Below are 17,611 nucleotides of genomic sequence, written 5' to 3' on the forward strand. Positions count from 1 at the left end.
AGTTTACTCAACTATAAGATGGGAACATCTATCACTAGCCTCCAGGAGTGCTGTAAGATCCTTTACTTAAGATTACAAAGGTAGGAAAGGTAATCTTTCTAAAGATGCTTTGAAAACAGCACATGCCAATCAAAACCAATACTGTAGCCTCTCAACACTTAACAAAACCCTCTCATGGGGCACAGGTTTTACATTGTTTTCTGGTCCTTTCTCTTTGGCCATGTCCCATGATACAGAATCCATCGAATGCTATTATTTGGAAGAGCAATCCCACCTATTACCACTATATTTTCATTACCCATATGGCTCACTCCAATGATGGTTAAGACAACTCATTATTATCAAAAGGACAACAAATAACAAGCGTTCCTGAGAATGTAGAAAAAACTGAACCCCTGTGCATTGTTGGTGGAAATGTAAATTGGTGCCGCCGCTATGGAAAACAGGATGCAGGTTCTCAAAAGATTAAAAATAGAACGACAATACGATCCAGCAATTTCACTCCTGGATATTTATTTATCCAAAGAAAACAAAAACACTAGTTAGAAAATATATATGTATCACCATGTTCACTGCAGCATTGTTTATAATAGTCAAGATATGGAAGCAATCATGCTTACCCACAGATGAAAGAATAAAGAAGATGCAATATGTGCACGTGTATACGTATACAGAATATTACTCAGCCATAAAAAGAGCGAAATTTTGCCATTTGTGACCACAGGAATGGTCTAGAAGGCATTATGCTACATGAAATAAGTCAGACAGAGAAAGACAAATGCTGCAAGATTCCAGTTATGTGTGGACTCTCTAAAACAAATAAACAAACATAACAAAACAGAAGCAGCATCATAAATACACAGAACAAACAGGTAGTTGGGGATGTGGAGGGGGAGAAACAGGTGAGGAAGATTAAAAGGTACACACTTTCAGTTGCAAAATATATGAGTCATAGGTATGAAATTATAGCGTGGGGAATACAGTCAATAACTACGTAATATCTTTGTATGGTGACAGACAATGTGGTGATCATTTTGAAATGTATAGAAGTATATAGAGATAGTGAATCACTATGTTGTGCAACAGAAACTACTATAGTATTTTAGGTCGATTATACTTAAAAAACAAACAAACGCATAGACAAAGAGATCAGATTTGTGGTTATCAGAGGTGGGAGGTGCAGGGAGGGGAAATCAGATGAAGGCAGTCAAAAGGTACAAACTTTCAGTTATAAAAAAAAAACTAGGGATGTTATGTTTCTATACAATATGGTAAATATATTTATATATGAATGTATGTTCTACATGGAATTTGTTAAGAGAGTAAATCCCAAGAGTTCTCATCACAAGGAAAAAAATTTTTTTTCTATTTAATTTTGTATCTATATAAGCAGATGGATGGAAACTCACTGTGGTAATCATTTCATGATGTATGTAAGTCAAATCATGATGTCATATACCTTAAATTTATATGTGCCATATGTCAAGTATATCTCAAGAAAACTGGAAGAAAAAAAAAACTGATTTCACTCAGAAGTGTAAAAAAAGAATGGACACTTTTTTACTGTGTACATTTTAAAGTAGCACTATCATTTGTTCAATGCGCATCTAAAAGGTGCACTATTTTCATTATGTTACAAATGATAATAAGTATGTACTAAATTTCTAAGTAGGACACAGCTTAGTTTTGATACTTGTGTGATCTTCTCCCCAGAGCAGTTTCACTATTTCCTAAGTACTGTAACCAGAAAATCACAGCTTTCAGAGCCCAGAGCCCCCATTTTTAACACGGGGTCTCCGAGGAGGAAAAATAATAAAATGGCCGATCTCAAACCCCTGCAATCCAATTTTCCTAACTTCTATATCTCTTCCTAAAACCACCTGCCAAACATTAAAGAATGGAGAGGGGATTGGGGGTGAAGGATGGACATCAGTGATGATAGCAATGCTATGCCAACCTTTGTAGGGTTCAAGGATGGGCTTCGGGGAGAAAAAAACAAAAGAAAACAAAACTTGAGATCTGTACAATCTTGGTTTTGCCATAAGCAAAATGAAGAAAATATTTACCCAGTGACTGTCATGTGCCAGGCAGAATGCTGAGGGCTCCTCAGAGAGGATGAAGAAAGTCTCAGTCCTTCAAAAGCTTACTTGCCTTTACCCTCGGGCATCTGTTGCTCGCTGCTGACAAGTGCAGCCATTCAACAGCTGGCCCTGGGTGGAGCAAAGAAAACAGCTTCCACCTACTAAAAAGTCAGCTCAGCTGGCCAAAGTGCAGGTATCAAGCGAAGGGAAAACCAAAACCTCAGACACCTGAGGGGAACTGGGTAAGACTCCGTTGCTGCAGGAGGCAGAACTGCAGAATGTGATGCACGGTTCTCGCTGAGCACCCAACCCCAAATAAGGCTCCTCCCGCTTAGAGAGGCGAGGGGCTGTGGATCAAAAGATCCTGCCGCCTGGGAAAGGCAAATTTGCTTTCCCGGGAACCGTGATGTGGGGGCTGCAAAAAGGTGGGCGGCCGGCTGGGGATCTGTTCCCTGGAATGGAGAAGCAGAGTGGAGACGGAGAGATTCGTGCGCTAGTGAGAAGGGAGGTGGGCTGGGCGAGAGCGCTGGGTGACAGAGACGGAAGAGTCACGCTGCGGTGTAAAGCGAGCCCTGGGGATCCCGCCGAAGACACCAATTTCGGGGCTCTGCAGCAGGGAAGGTGTCTGCGAGGGCACTGGAGGCGGCGCAGGGAGAAGGGTTCACCAGGGACCAGGCACAACAGCCAGACTTTCCTGGGGTAAAGAGCTGGGACGGGGCATCTCTTCCCCGACACACACACACTTACACACACACACAGACACACACACAGACACACAGACACACACACACACACACCCGCCCGACCTCAGGCTGGCCCCGAGCCGCTCCCGTGCGCTCTGCAAGCAGCCCGGCACTGCGGCGGCCACTCACCCTCTGCGCGGGAGCGGATCTCCGACACAGTCCTCCGCATGGTGGGCATCGCGGCGATCGCCGCAGGTGGGTCTTCAGACCGGACTCTGCACCTGTCACGGCGCCCCGCGGGAGGGGGACCTGGCTGAGCCGCTCCGAGCACTCAAAAGCCGCGCGGGCCCAGCCGCCCGCCCAGGGCAGCGCCGCTGCGGGGCGCGGCCCTCGCAAATCTGCAGGGGAAGATAAAGGCAACGAAGGCGGCGGCGTCCGCAGAGCAGAGCGAGCTCTGCCTGCACCCGCGGAGGGGGAGGCTCAGCGAGAGGCGGAGCTCCAGCGCCAGCGCCGGGGGAGGGATCTTCGGGGGAGGGATCCTCGGGGCGCGCGCTCACTCGCTCCAGCGGCAGCGCGACCTGGAAGGCGGGACGGGGCGGGGAGAGACCCTGGAGAGGCCCTCCGCTCCGCCCCTCCTTGGGTCGTACCACTGCTGTGGTTGGGATGGGGACGCTGCGGGTCTCCTCCACCCCAGGCGCCCTCGCTCCACCCCGCGGGTTCGGTTCTCCGGGTCCTTTCTCAACACCTTTCTGATTCTTGCAAGTCTTGGCCAGGGAGGAAGGGGTGCTCCAGCTCCCGCATTCTCGCAATCCCCTCCCCCTACCTTCAAGTAACAATGGAGTGGCCCTTGGTCTGGAAAGTGGGGCTGGGTGTGAGAGGGCAGGAGAGGGGCGAAAGGGGCTGGGCAGCCAAGGGTTAAGTTCCTGCCCGAGCAGTGGAAGAGGGACCGCGTGTGCGCCGCCTTCGTGAAATTCTAGCCTTTCCGCACCTCCAGCAGCCCTTGCAGCCTGAGTCGCACTTGTTTCCTCGCCTGGTATGCGCGCAACAGGCGTTGAAGCCCGGGTCTCTCGGCGCTGGTGCTCCTCCTGCCCGCGGTGCCCCTGCGCGTCTAGGGCCGGCCTCCAAGTGGCCTCCTGCGTCTCGCTAGTGCGTGGTCTGCAGTCTGACAACGCTCTGGACTAGCATTAAAATCAACTATTAGGCCAGGTGGTTCAAATAAGACTTTTGTGGTTTGTGTTTTTGCTTTTAGTCAAACATTGCAGGAAGTTGGGAGCAGTAGTTTTACCTGAAAAGAGAAGAGGTCCTACTATAAAAATCCCATAAACATTTTAATTTACCCCATATCCTAGAGATATTTGTAACCTCTTTACCTTTTATTTTGTATACAGAGATCTAGCATGTTATCAAAACAAGCACAGTGTTTTTTACTTACTGCTAATTTCATCTTTAAGTTAGAATATAAGGTTTTATATAGGTTCTGGTTAGCAGTGGAAACGGCAGGAAAGGAGTAAGTTGAGTTGAAGCAATTTGCTTCTCTCATCTTGTGCTTTTCCTCCAGCACCCAGTGGAAAAGGTCTTTAATGTGAACTGCCTTCAGGTCCTGAAGGGAGAGATTGGGAAAAGTTTGAATAGAGAGATAAGCGATTATCCCCAAGCCTCAAGAAAAGAAAAACAAAATAAAATAAAACCTGCTAATAGCATCTTATCTCCATTTCTGGTATGTCCTCTGCCTTCTGCAGGTAACATTTGCTAATCAGAGCCCTGCCCTACGTTAATACTGAGTCAGGCCGTCAATGCATATTTATGAAGAACCCACTCTACTTGGCCCTGATTCAGAGGCCAGGATTAGAACAAAGAAAATGTGTTTCTTGTGTTCATGAAACATTGCAGAGTAAATCAGGATTCAAGATACATGTGTTTATTTCAGTGATGATCTTGATTTATGAGTATGGTTATCTAAGAAATGAGCACACAGACTTTTTAGGATAATCATCACTGGCCCTTTTTATTCCTTCCAGGTCCAGCATCTCCTTGTATAAAGCAGACTCCCTCTGGCTTGATGAACATGAGTCTGAAAAAAATTAAAAGGGTAAGTACAAGGATAAGAAAAAAGAAAAGAAATCAGTGTTGAAAGTTAGTGAACAGAAACCAGAGAAAATGCAGTGCTTTTACAGTTAATTTTATTTAGGTGTAATTTTATTTAAAGCTAGAACCAGTTTTTATTCAAAATCAGTGCACAGTAGCATGACAGAATTTGATTTATGAGCAGTCACCTTTGTAATTTCTATGGGCCCTCAAATGAAGTTCAGTTCTGCTTATTGACAAATAACAACTGAATGGAGTTTCTGAGATTACCTGTGTTTTCTGTAGAGCAATCTGTTTTATGTATGTCTGTGTATATGTGTGTTTCCCATCAATAGCCCATCAGCAAAGTGACAACATATGTCATTCATATAGGAAATGACAACAGTCTTCCATACAGAGAAGAACATTGTGTGATAGAGTCTATAGCTCACTGTGTGTCCTCATCCAGGCCATATTATCACTTTATTCATAATGGCAGGAGAATCCTACCTAACTCATTTCTAAAAAACATTCATTCCTGATTGCTAGGGAATTGCACGCTTTTATTGGTTCAGAGCCCTGGTTGAAGTTGAGTGTTGCACTAAAATGAATGTGCTTGATTTCCAAGTCCTCTCAGGTCTTCTCATCTTCCATTGTTGTGAGAAGCACAGTGTGCCAGCCCCTGGCAGGGAATTCTGGTTCCAGCAACATGACCTTGTCACAGAATCTATAATATAATTCAGATGTCAGCAAGATCACTTAAAAACTTTCAGGTCCTGTGACTACACTGCTGATGAACTTAGAGAAAGAAGGTTATTCAAGGACAGCTTTTCCAAGGACCAGGTTTTATTATCTTGCACAAAGTATCCATTGAAAGCCTAATACGTGTGAGGTGCTGAGCCAGAGTGCTAGGTTACAAAGACACTAAATGTATTGGTGAAAGTAACCTGCAGTGTAACAAGATGGCTGATACTTAATGCCAAATAGACAAGCAGCAAGGACTATAAACATTGAGGGAAGGGGAAGGGGAGGTCCAAGAGCTGAGGTCATCCACATAGTTGAGCTAGGTTTTGACATAGGGGTTAAGTCTGTAGAAATGAAAAGGAGACATTGTTCCAGGTAGGAATGCTTGGCATATAGTTAGTACTCAATAATGATTGTTGAATGAATGGTCAAGGAAATGGAATGATAAAAAAGCATATATGTTTAGGGGAAACCAAGACACCAGTTTGTCTATGGGGATCTTGCTGGGAATGTGAACACTTCAGTGGGTGAATTGTACGTTGTATGAATTATATCTTAATAAAACTGTTTAAAAAATTGTCTCCAACAAAGAACAGACTTGTGGTTCTCAAGGGAGAGAGGGAGGGAGGGAGATGGGTTGGGAGTTTGGGATTAGTAGATGCAAACTATTACATTTAGAATAGATAAGCGGAGTTCCCGTGTGGCGCAGTGGTTAAGGAATCCGACTAGGAACCATGAGGTTGCGGGTTCGGTCCCTGCCTTGATCAGTGGGTTAATGATCCGGCGTTGCCGTGAGCTGTGGTGTAGGTTGCAGACGCAGCTCGGATCCCGCGTTGCCGTGGCTCTGGCGTAGGCCGGTGGCTACAGCTCCGATTCAACCCCTAGCCTGGGAACCTCCATATGCCACAGGAGCGGCCCAAGAAATAGCAACAACAACAACAACAAAAAGACAAAAGACAAAAAAAAAAAAAAAAAAAAAAAAAAAGAATAGATAAGCAATGAGGTCCTACTGTAGAGCACAAGAAACTATATCCAGTCTCTGGGGATAGACCATGATGAGAGATAATATAAGGAAGGTATATGTGTGTACAATTTCTGCTCTATGGTAAAGTGACCCAGGCACTTTACTACACAGCAGAAATTGGCACAAATTGTAAATAAACTATAATTAAAAAAAAAAAAGAGTCTTTAGGGGTGTGAGCCACAAAAACCAAGTCCAGAAAGTCAAAAAGAGATGTCAGGGCATATTTCTATCTCATGGGGTTTTGAGTTATTAATTACCTGATGTTGCCTGAGTTGGTTGTTGTTGGGGACACCAAGAATTAAGAATTGGCCCTTCTTGGGAGGAATTCATAGTTAACTAGGTGAGAGAGGTATGCTCAGTTATTTACTAGTTTATAATACACCTAGAAGAGCTTTGGGAATGTACGGTTTGAAGGTTGGAGGTGTGCCTGAGACCCTGCCTCTGACTGAGCAGGCAGGATGCAAAGTTGAATATTGTATATACTACTGTAGAATACAGATGCTGGGCAGTGCTGGCTACTCTAAACTTTCTTGCAAAAGCATAAACTAATTGGGTAAATTAATTTTAAAGTTAAGATAATTACATCTTTTAGTTTAAAACTGAGGTTGAGGTATAACATAAAATTCTGTCTAGTTGCAAAGCTAACCTAATTATTGTAAGAAAAGAAGCTTATATTACTTTTAGTGCATAGTTCGTATATTGATTCAATGGATGGTGTATGGCTAAGATATTACTATATTATTGGACTTGTAAGGCATTTTCCCCAAGTCTTCCCATCTTGATTGCTCTTTTTCCATCACCATTCCTTACATGCACCTCCCACCCCTAGCAATGCACCAGCAAGCTCTTTAGGCTCAGTTTCAGAGATACATATCTTGTTTCTAGCCACACTTCATCTCTACACTACCGCTCTTGTACAGGCCACCATCATTTGCCTGCAATAGCCTCCTAACGGATCTCCCTGCTTTTACTTTGGTTTTTCATTCATAGTTCTCATTATTATTTTAAAACACAAATAAGGAGTTCCCACTGTCACACAGTTTAAGGATCTAGCCTTGACTCTGAGGTGGCTTGGATTCAATCCCCAGCCCAGAGCAGTGAGTTAAGGATCTGGTGTTGCCACAGTTCTGGCGTAGGTTGCAGCTGTGATGAGGATTAGGTCCCTGACCCAGGAACTTACATATGCCATGGGTGTGGCCAGAAAAGAAAAAAAAGTGAGTTTTATTTTAAAACACAAATTGGTTTATGTCATTTCTTAAGAATGTAGTGGCTTTTTTTTTTTTTTTTTCCAGAATAAAACCCAAACCCTTTCTGATCTTGTCGTAGCCTGCCTCTCAGGCTCATCTCCTTATACCCCTCCTTTGGTCTTTGGGTTCTGATGATTTTAGCCCACCCCAGCTGATCTTGCACTACTCCCTCCAATGCTAGCTACCAACACATTGCCTTATTCTGTTTTCCTTTCTTTTTTTTTTTTTGATTGTTATTTCCCCAATACAATTTTTTTTTCTACTGTACAGCATGGTGACCCACTTACACATACACGTATACATTTTTTTTCCTCCCATTATCGTGCTGTGTTGTAAGTATCTAGACATAGTTCTCAGTGCTACACAGCAGGATCTCATTGCTTCTCTATTCCAAAGGCAATAGTTTGCATCCATTAACCCCAAACTCCCAATCCCTTCCACTCCCTCCCTCTCCCCCTTGGCAACCACAAATCTATTCTCCAAGTCCATGATTTCCTTTTCTGTGGAAAGTCTCATTTGTGCCATATATTAGATTCCAGATAGAAGTGATATCCTATGGTATTTGTCTTTCTCTTTCTGACGTACTTCACTCACTATGAGAGGCTCTGGTTCCACCCATGTTGCTGCAAATGGCATTATTTTGTTCTTTTTGATGGCTGAGTAGTATTCCATGTGTATATATACCACTTCTTCCTAATCCAGTCATCTGTCGATGGACATTTGGGTTGTTTCCATGTCTCGGCTATTGTCAATAGAGCTGCAGTGAACATGCGGGTGCATGTGTCTTTTTAAAAGAAAGTTTTGTCCAGATGTATGCCCAAGAGTGGGATTGCTGGGTCATATGGTAGTTCTATATATAAATTTCTAAGGTCCCTCCATTCTGTTCTCCATAGTGGTTGTACCAGTTTACATTCTCACCAACAGTGCAGGGGGGTTCCCTTTTCTCCACACCCCCTCCAGCATTTGTTATTTGTGGACTTATTGATGATGGCCATTCTGACTGGTGTGAGGTGGTATCTCAAGGTAGTTTTGATTTGCATTTCTCTAATAATCAGGGATGTTGAGCATTCCATGTGCTTGTTGCCCATCTGTATATCTTCTTTGGGAGGAATGTCTATTCAGGTCTTTTGCCTATTTTTCCATTGGGTTGTTGGCGTTTTTGCTGTTGAGTTGTAGAAGTTGCTTGTATATTTTAGAGATTAAATCCTTGTCAGTTGCTTATTCTGTTTTTCTCATAGCACTTATCCTTGAAGTTTTATTATTTGTTTACTCATTGATGTTAAATAGATCTTGCTGTTATGATTTGTCAGTGTCTGTCCCATGGCACAGGATCAATAAATATTTGTGAATGAATGAATGAACTGAAAAATGTGTGTCCTGTGAATGATCTGGTTCCCTAAGTTTAGAGACTGCAAATAAGTCAAAGAATAGGTAGCATTTTATTTGAGTAGATAATAAGATGTACCCTTCCTAAGCAAATATACTGGGATATTTGACTTTATCTTAAAATAATTTAGAACATATTTGTTGTGAAGTACTTGATATCAGGAAAGTCTTCTGAATGCCATATTAGTTTTTGTTAAAATCCAGTGATGAAATTTTTAAAACAGTAGAGCAGCTTGTCCTTGCTGCACTGATTTTAACAAAACACACATGACATTAAGATGAGTGTGTGCAGATAGGTATTCACTGTGTGAGCAAAGATGTTCCCTGAAGCGTTGTTTACAAGAGCAAAAAGAATATGGTCATCAGCATATGCTGATACAGAAATAGTATTAAGGTATATTAAGCAAAAAGTGCCTGCAACAAAAGTGTGCATACTATGATCCATTTTGGTAAGTAAATGAATATATATATATGCACATACTATTTTTTCTCTCAGGATAGAAAAGGCTTTTCTAAGCATAAGGAGGAGGAAGATCCTTATTTTCTCTATTAGATTTTTCTGCAGTGTTTGCGTTTTCTACCTTTATGTAAGTATTTTTTTCAAAGTGTCAATAGGGGTTATTTGGATTTTTCTCTTTTTTATTAATAGGTGTCATGTTTTTAAAGTATGCATGTTTTTAAAAAGCCATCAAAATATTCATGAGACTTTAACTATATTAAAGAATACCAGATGAAAAGATAGAACAAAACATAACAAAAACTGATTTCAACCCAAGTCTCTAAATCTATTGTCATGGAATAATCCAAGCACTTGTTCTTACTCATAATGATAAAATCAATAATTTTCTTTCATGGAGTTCCCTTGTGGCTCAGCAGTAATGAACTCTACTAGGATCCACAAGGATGTAGGTTCGATCCCTGGCCTTGCTCAGTGGGTTAAGGATCCGGTGTTGCCATGAACTGTGGTGTGGGTCACAGATGTGGCTCAGATCCTGCATTTCTGTGATTCGAACCCTAGCCTGGGAACTTCCATATGTCGTGGGAGGCCCTAAAAAGGCCAAAAAAACACAAAAAAACCTTTTCTTTCATGCCTGTGATTCATTTCTCATAACTCTAGTACCATGCTCTTTTCAAGTATCTTAGCAAGGTTTTAAGTCAAATTATAATGTCTTAAACATTATTATTTTCCGCATATACTGGAAATTTCCAACAAAAACAGTACAATGATTTCTTTCTTCACTTTAATTAAAAATGTTGGAGTTCCCTAGTGGCTTAGTGGTTAAAGAATCTAGCATTGTCACTTCGTGTCTTGGGTCTTTGCTGTAGTGCAGGTTCCATTCCTGGCCTGGGAACTTCTGCAAGCCACAGACATGGTAAAAAAGAAAAAAAGAAAAAAGAAAGAAAATCGCTCCCATTTAAATGAAAAGAGATTTAAATTGTGGATTTGTTATATATAAAAAGACTCTGACTAGAAAAAAATATAAAAATATCCTTCATGCATTTAAGATAGTGTTCAATTCACATACAAATTTTTAGAAAAAAATTTACTAATTTTTTTTTTTTTCTCTTTTTAGGGCAGCACTCACAGCATAAGGAAGTTCTCAGGCTAGGGTTCAGATCGGAGCTGCAGCTGCTGGCCTACGCCACAGCCACAGCAACGGCCAGATTCAAGCCAGGTCTGTGACCTACACCACAGCTCATGGCATGACCGGGTCCTTAACCCACTGAGTGAAACCGGGGATTGAACCCGTGTTCTCATGGATACTAGTCGGGTTAATTACCTCTGAGCACAACAGGAGCTCCCGTTTACTGAATTTTTTACTCAAAAAGTAAAAGAGTATTCAAGGCAAAAAATCCTAGTGTTGACATCTCTAATTCAGACTTATTATTTCAAACTCATAAGAGATGGATTAAATGGCATGATTTTTATTTTAAAAGTTCCCTTCCTACCAGAGCCAGGACGTGAAAATAAATACTTAATTAGAAGAGCTGTTTCTTTTCCAAAAGTTAACAAACAACATTCCAATAATGCTGATCCTCTAAAATATTGTAAAATACTTCATGAAGTTCATGCATAATACATTTAGTGCAGTATTGTCATAAATTTTGAAATTTTAAAAAGTTGCTATGGAGTTCCTGTTGTGGTGCAGTGGAAACGAATCCAATAGGAACCGTGAGGTTGCGGGTTCGACCCTGGCCTCGCTCAGTGGATTAAGGATCTGGCATTGCCGTGAACTGTGATGTGAGTCACAGACGAGGCTCGGATCTGGTGTTGCTGTGGCTGTGGCATAGGTCAGCAGCTGTAGCTCCAATTAGACCCCTACCCTGTGAACCTCCATATGCCTTGGGTGCAGCCCTAAAAAGCAAAAAAAAAAAAGTGACTTTATTGAGGTATAATTAACACACAATAAACTTCATATGTTTAAATGGTAGAATTTGACAAGTTTGGACATATATATATGTATATGCACACCTATGAAGCTATCACTATATTCAAGATGATAAACATATTGATCATTTTCAGAAATTTCCTTTTGCCCCTTGGTATGGTTCTTATGTATAACTAGAGATGCTTCTTCTTCATGCATTCAGTGCAGTTTATCGAGGGCTTACCATGTTCTAAATACTGAGCTGGGTATTCGAGATTGAATGATCAGGTAAACCAATAGATTTTAGACTTGTAAAAATTATGACACTAAGCAAATAATTATATAAGTAAATATAAAATCACAACTGTGTATCATACTCTGCTGGGAAGATAGCCTACATCTGTATATATTGGTTGTACTTGAAAGTGCTTCTGGGCTTTCACACTTGTATCTTGATCTCTTCAAAAATGTTTGTATGTACCGTGGTAATATCTGAAAATGCACAGTAACATTTTGTTTCTACTCGATGTCGTGGACTTCATCTTGAAAATAGTGCTATGTTTCTTATATGGAAAGGATAACCAGTGAAGACAGGAATTTTTATTTTATTTCTTTGATGTTGACCAGAAAGCCAACATGGGAGATGAAAACCAAAAAAAAAAAAAAAAAAAAAAAAAAACCCAAAAATCCTCCTAAGAAGATTTAGCCTTTTTTTTTTTTTTTTCTTGCCCTGTCGTATTAGATATTATTTCAAAGGAGGAAAACTGTCAGTAATGAGGTAAAATTATTGAAAGAGAGGAATTTTTATTAAAAGTTGAGTATAGCAGTAAATGAGATAGATAGGTAGGATTATCAAACACAGTTTTGTAATTCCATGACTTTTAATTTGGAAAGAATGCCAGGCTGATTTCCTGATTAATTTCAATGAGCCATTGCTTTCAAATATGGGATATTTGCCAATTGTATATGAGCCTCTTGGATGATCTGTCCTCTGCTTAGGGTCATAATTCACTGCAGTGTTTAGTAGATTTATTGGAAAATCACAATGGTGTTTTTTTTTCCCTCTGATCCCCTCCATATTCTCAGAAACAACATCTGCTGGAAAGAGGAATCATTTATCACTGTAGATTCTCACCAGCATTGAACTCTGAGGAAATCTACCAAATGGAGAAAAAGAATCAATACTTAATCCAAGATTACATTTTAGTATTTGCCCCAAAGAAAAAAGCTGGGGTTGAGGGGGGCAGGGAACCACTGTAACAAAAAGGTAGAAAGATGGTAAACCGACTGTAGATTGATGGCTTGTGGAAGCTGAACAAATTGGAGGTTAGGGCAAAGAGATCTAGTGGCAGGTATGAGGGCAGTGCCTTGGACCTTTTGGACAGATCTGCTTGCCTATTCCAGACCTGAAATGGCAGCTTCTCTTCCTCTTGTCTGTGTTCTCTTGTCTATTTTGCATTTGGTCTGACTCTTAAAAACTGACCTTTGCCTGTTGAATTGGAACCTCTTTCCTCCTGTTCCTGAATACATGCTGTTCTGACTGCCTCCCAGGCTCTCACCTGCCACATACCCACTAATAGAAGTGGCTGCAATCTGTTGCCTGTTTAAGCCCCGTAAAGTTTCCAGTGACCCTTGGTTTCGTTCTTTCCCTAGTTCAGGCCCCTGTTGGCTTCTTTTGAGTTGCTCTTGATTTAAAATGACAATTCAGGAGGAAAAGGGAGGCCTGTAGGTTGGGGAATATTGAAAAATAAGTTGGAATAAGTACACGGGAACCAAATTATGAAGCACCATGCACATCAGCAAAAGAGATGGAATGAATGCACAAGGTGAAGGGGAGTTACAGCAGGCTCTAGGACACAGGATGAAATTGTGCTTTCTCCAAGGAAGATATACAGATGGCCAACAAGCACATGAAAAAATACTCAACATTCCTGATTATTAGAGAAATACAAATCAAAACTACCGTGAGATACCACCTCACACCAGTCAGAATGGCCATCATCAATAAGTCCACAAATAACAAATGCTGGAGGGGGTGTGGAGAAAAGGGAACCCCCCTGCACTGTTGGTGAGAATGTAAGCTGGTACAACCACTATGGAGAACAGAATGGAGGGACCTTAGAAATTTATATATAGAACTACTATATGACCCAGCAATCCCACTCTTGGGCATACATCTGGACAAAACTTTCTTTTAAAAAGACACATGCACCCGCATGTTCACTGCAGCTCTATTGACAATAGCCGAGACATGGAAACAACCCAAATGTCCATCGACAGATGACTGGATTAGGAAGAAGTGGTATATATACACATGGAATACTACTCAGCCATCAAAAAGAACAAAATAATGCCATTTGCAGCAACATGGGTGGAACCAGAGCCTCTCATAGTGAGTGAAGTACGTCAGAAAGAGAAAGACAAATACCATAGGATATCACTTCTATCTGGAATCTAATATATGGCACAAATGAGACTTTCCACAGAAAAGGAAATCATGGACTTGGAGAATAGATTTGTGGTTGCCAAGGGGGAGAGGGAGGGAGTGGAAGGGATTGGGAGTTTGGGGTTAATGGATGCAAACTATTGCCTTTGGAATAGAGAAGCAATGAGATCCTGCTGTGTAGCACTGAGAACTATGTCTAGATACTTACAACACAGCATGATAACGGGAGAAAAAAAATGTATACGTGTATGTGTAACTGGGTCCCCATGCTGTACAGTGGGGGAAAAAAAAGTGTGTTGGAAATAAAAATAAAGAAATAAAAAAAAAAGAAATTGTGCTTTAAAAAGATTTTTGTGGTATAACAGCATACAGAGCAGGAATTAGATCAAGTTGGAGATGGCAAAGATCTGTTCAATTAAAAGAAGAAATGGTGATTAAAAAATTTAAGCTTGAGTGGATTATGAGGCATTTGAGTAATATTTATGAGGCTATGGAGAATAAAGGACAATAGTTTGTTTATGTGAAAAAAAAACAGGTAACCTTCTCTGTAGTTACAGATGTAAGTATAGATATAGATATGGCTGTGTCTGAATATATCTGTTGTTATTGATATGGGTCAATTTCTTATTGGGTCAGTTTCTTATTGAGCCAGAAAGTCTCACATTCAGGAAAGGGAGATTACCCTTGCTACTTTGGAAGATGCTGAGTGTTTGTTATATTTAAGCATATGCTTAATCAATGGCAGTATTTTATCTTTTAATGCTAATAGCTTTCAGTAGTCTGGAAAAAATATCTGACTAATCTAAAAACTTCAGTGGTCTCAATCCTTTTCACTCAATTTTATGAAAAGAACTGGAATCAAAAGACCTAGTTTTCACCTCAATTCTGGTTCTTTTCAGTGGTTGAATATTGAGAATGTCATTAAAAAAACCTTTTAGAACCTCTGATTAGTCTAGTGGGTTAACATGCAGGCTTTACAACAAAGAGCTAGATTCATATACAAGTTCTACTAACTTACTAGTAAGTAGTATTACTTTGGCATAGTTACCTAATCTCTCTATCTCAGTTTCCTCATCTATAAAATGGGGAATAATTCTATTTTGTTGGAATGTTTTGAGACATACATAAGATAATATAGTACAGTGTACCATAAACTTTCAGCTGTTATCATTTAGTAATATCATTTGCATGTTTTTATATTCTGAGTGTCATAAAATTAAATGATTAGGTTTCAGTGGCTTTTCCCTCAATAATATCTTTCTTTATAGAGTCAATGATGTAAGTTTGTTATTTGTATGACAAGCGGAAGGAATTTTGAATATGCAATTTTCATGCAGGATTTTGTTTATTGGTTTCAAGAGCCTTATTGCAAAAATGCTCATTAGTAATATCTATTAAAATGTTAAAACAAATTTTATGCCATGCCTTCTTATGTAGAATAAGGGTCAACTGTATATAATAGAAAACCCCAAATAACAGTGATTTATACAAAGTAGAAGTTATTTTTTCTCCATCATATAAAAGAAGGCTGAAGTAAGCTCCATACTGGCATCAAAATCCAGGGTATTTCCTTTCTGCTCTGCCATACTAACGTATGGCTTCCATTCTCCAGGTCACCTCATGGTCCTGGCTTGCTTCTGGTGTGCCAGCCAGAACATCCACATTGGAAGATAGGAAAAGGAATATGGATAAAAAGAGACCCCAGCATGCTGTGACACATCTTTTTAAGCATCCACTCCTGAAGTCTCCATAAAAGTTATATTTGTATTTTATTGGCTAGAACTTAATCATGTGGCCGAACCCAGCTAAAAGGGAGACAAGTAAATTTACTTCTTTATTCATCAGGCAATGCACCTAGATAACATTTCAGATTCTGATACCTATGAGGAAGGAGAGGATACATTTGCAGGTAAGCAGCCAGCATTCTCTGACTTGCCCATAAATCTCAGAAAACATCCTTGAGGTTGCATTATTAAAATCCTGAAGTTCTTCGTGGATATAATAATGAAACTGTTTTGTTCAAGTTGTGCTTTTAAAATAGTTATAAGAAAAAAGAAAAGTAATTTACTTCATTTTAGTCAGGCTTGATTAAACAGGTTTTAAATTTCTGGGGCTTTAGCAAATAATTTATTAAATGCTAATTGAATATAATATTGAATTGATACCATAGAAAATAGAGGGGTAAATTAATCTGATAAAGTGGTAACTTAGTTATTAAGTTATTGTTTTAAAACAAAATTTAAACAATTATATGCCAGCATATTGGACAACCTAGAATAAATGAATAAATTCCTAGAAACATACAACTTATTAAGACTGAATCATGAGAAAATCTGAACTGACTGATTACTAGCAATGAGTTTGAATCAGTGATCAAAAACCTCCCAACAAACAAAAATCCAGGACCAAACTGCTTCACTTGTGAGTTCTATCAAACATTCAAAGGAGAATTGATACCAAACTCTTCCAAAAAATAAAGGAGGGGAAAACTCTTCCACACACAATTTTTGAGTCCAAATTTACCCTGATACCAAAACCAGACAAGGATGCCACAAGAAAAGAAAATAGGCCAGTATCCTTGATGAACATAAGGTATTAGCGTACTGAATTCAACAGTACTTTAAAAGAATCATACATCATGATGAAATGGAATTTATTCCATAGAAATGAAATAGTTCAGTATCTGCAAATCAATCAACATAATATACTGTATTAACAAAATGAAAGATAAAAAGCATATGTTCATCTTAATAGAAAAAGATACAAAGCATATGATCATCTTAACAGAAAAAGCATTTGACAAAATTTAACATTCATTTAGGATGAAAACTCTCAACAAAGTGAGTATAGAGGAAACACACCTTGACATAATAAAGGCCGTATATGACAGACCCACAGCTAACATCATACTCAACAGTGAAAAGCTGAAAGCTTTTCCTCTAAGATCTGGAACAACACACGGCTGTTGACTCTTAACCACTTTTGTTCAAGACAGTATTGGAAGTCTTAGCCAGTACAGTTAGGCAAGAAAAAGAAATAAAAGGTGTCCAAATTGGAAAGGAAGAAGTAAAATTATCAACATTCGCAGATGACATGATATTATATATAGAAAACCCTGAAGAGTCCATCAAAAAGTATTAGAAGTAATAAATGAATTTAGTAAAGTTATGGGATACACAATAAATACACAAAAATCTGTTGCATTTTCTTTCACTAACAGTCTATCAGAGAAGTGAATAAAACAATCCTGTTTACAATTGCATCAAAAACAATAAAATATCTAGGAGTACATTTCACCAAGGATGTGAAAGCTCTGTATTTTGAGAATTACAAGACATTAATGAAAGAAATTAAAAAAGATAAAAATAAACTGAAAGACATTCTGTGTTCATGGATTGGAAGAATTATTATTGTTAGATTGTCCATACTACCCAAAGAAAAATACATATTCAATACAATGTCTCTCAAAATTCCAAAAGTATTTTTCACAGAAACAGAACAAACTATCCTGACAAAAGACCCAGATTAGCCAAACCAATCTTGAGAAAGAAGAACAAAGCTGGAAGT

At 39.6% G+C, this 17,611-nt stretch overlaps 1 protein-coding gene and 1 non-coding gene across 21 annotated transcripts in view; one reads left to right on the plus strand and one right to left on the minus strand.

Annotated features, from left to right (window-relative positions):
- The window catches only part of ATP8A1 (ATPase phospholipid transporting 8A1), a 253,309-nt gene extending 250,096 nt beyond the window's left edge, over positions 1 to 3,213 (minus strand). For all 19 annotated transcript variants that reach the window (XR_014812343.1, XR_014812344.1, XM_084971840.1 and 16 more), the window contains exon 1: positions 2,954 to 3,213. Coding sequence is in view for 6 of the 19 variants with exons in the window: in XM_084971835.1 (XP_084827961.1) it covers positions 2,954 to 3,002 (49 nt within the window). In the remaining 13 variants the exon portion in view is untranslated. The remainder of the gene's footprint in view (positions 1 to 2,953) is intronic.
- A 468-nt stretch (positions 3,214 to 3,681) lies between these two features.
- The window catches only part of LOC100515559 (uncharacterized), a 319,375-nt gene continuing 305,445 nt past the window's right edge, over positions 3,682 to 17,611 (plus strand). Inside the window, exons 1-2 of one of the 2 annotated variants that reach the window (XR_002346620.2) lie at positions 3,682 to 3,970; positions 4,783 to 4,853. This is a non-coding gene — a transcript (uncharacterized LOC100515559). The remainder of the gene's footprint in view (positions 3,971 to 4,782; positions 4,854 to 17,611) is intronic. The other variant, XR_014812349.1, reaches the window with a different exon arrangement.

The sequence above is a fragment of the Sus scrofa genome, chromosome 8, assembly GCF_054392235.1.
Source record: "Sus scrofa isolate SSC_HxYL_T2T_F1_AM1 chromosome 8, Sscrofa_HxYL_maternal_Yorkshire_Landrace_v2.0, whole genome shotgun sequence".
Taxonomy (NCBI): domain Eukaryota; kingdom Metazoa; phylum Chordata; class Mammalia; order Artiodactyla; family Suidae; genus Sus; species Sus scrofa.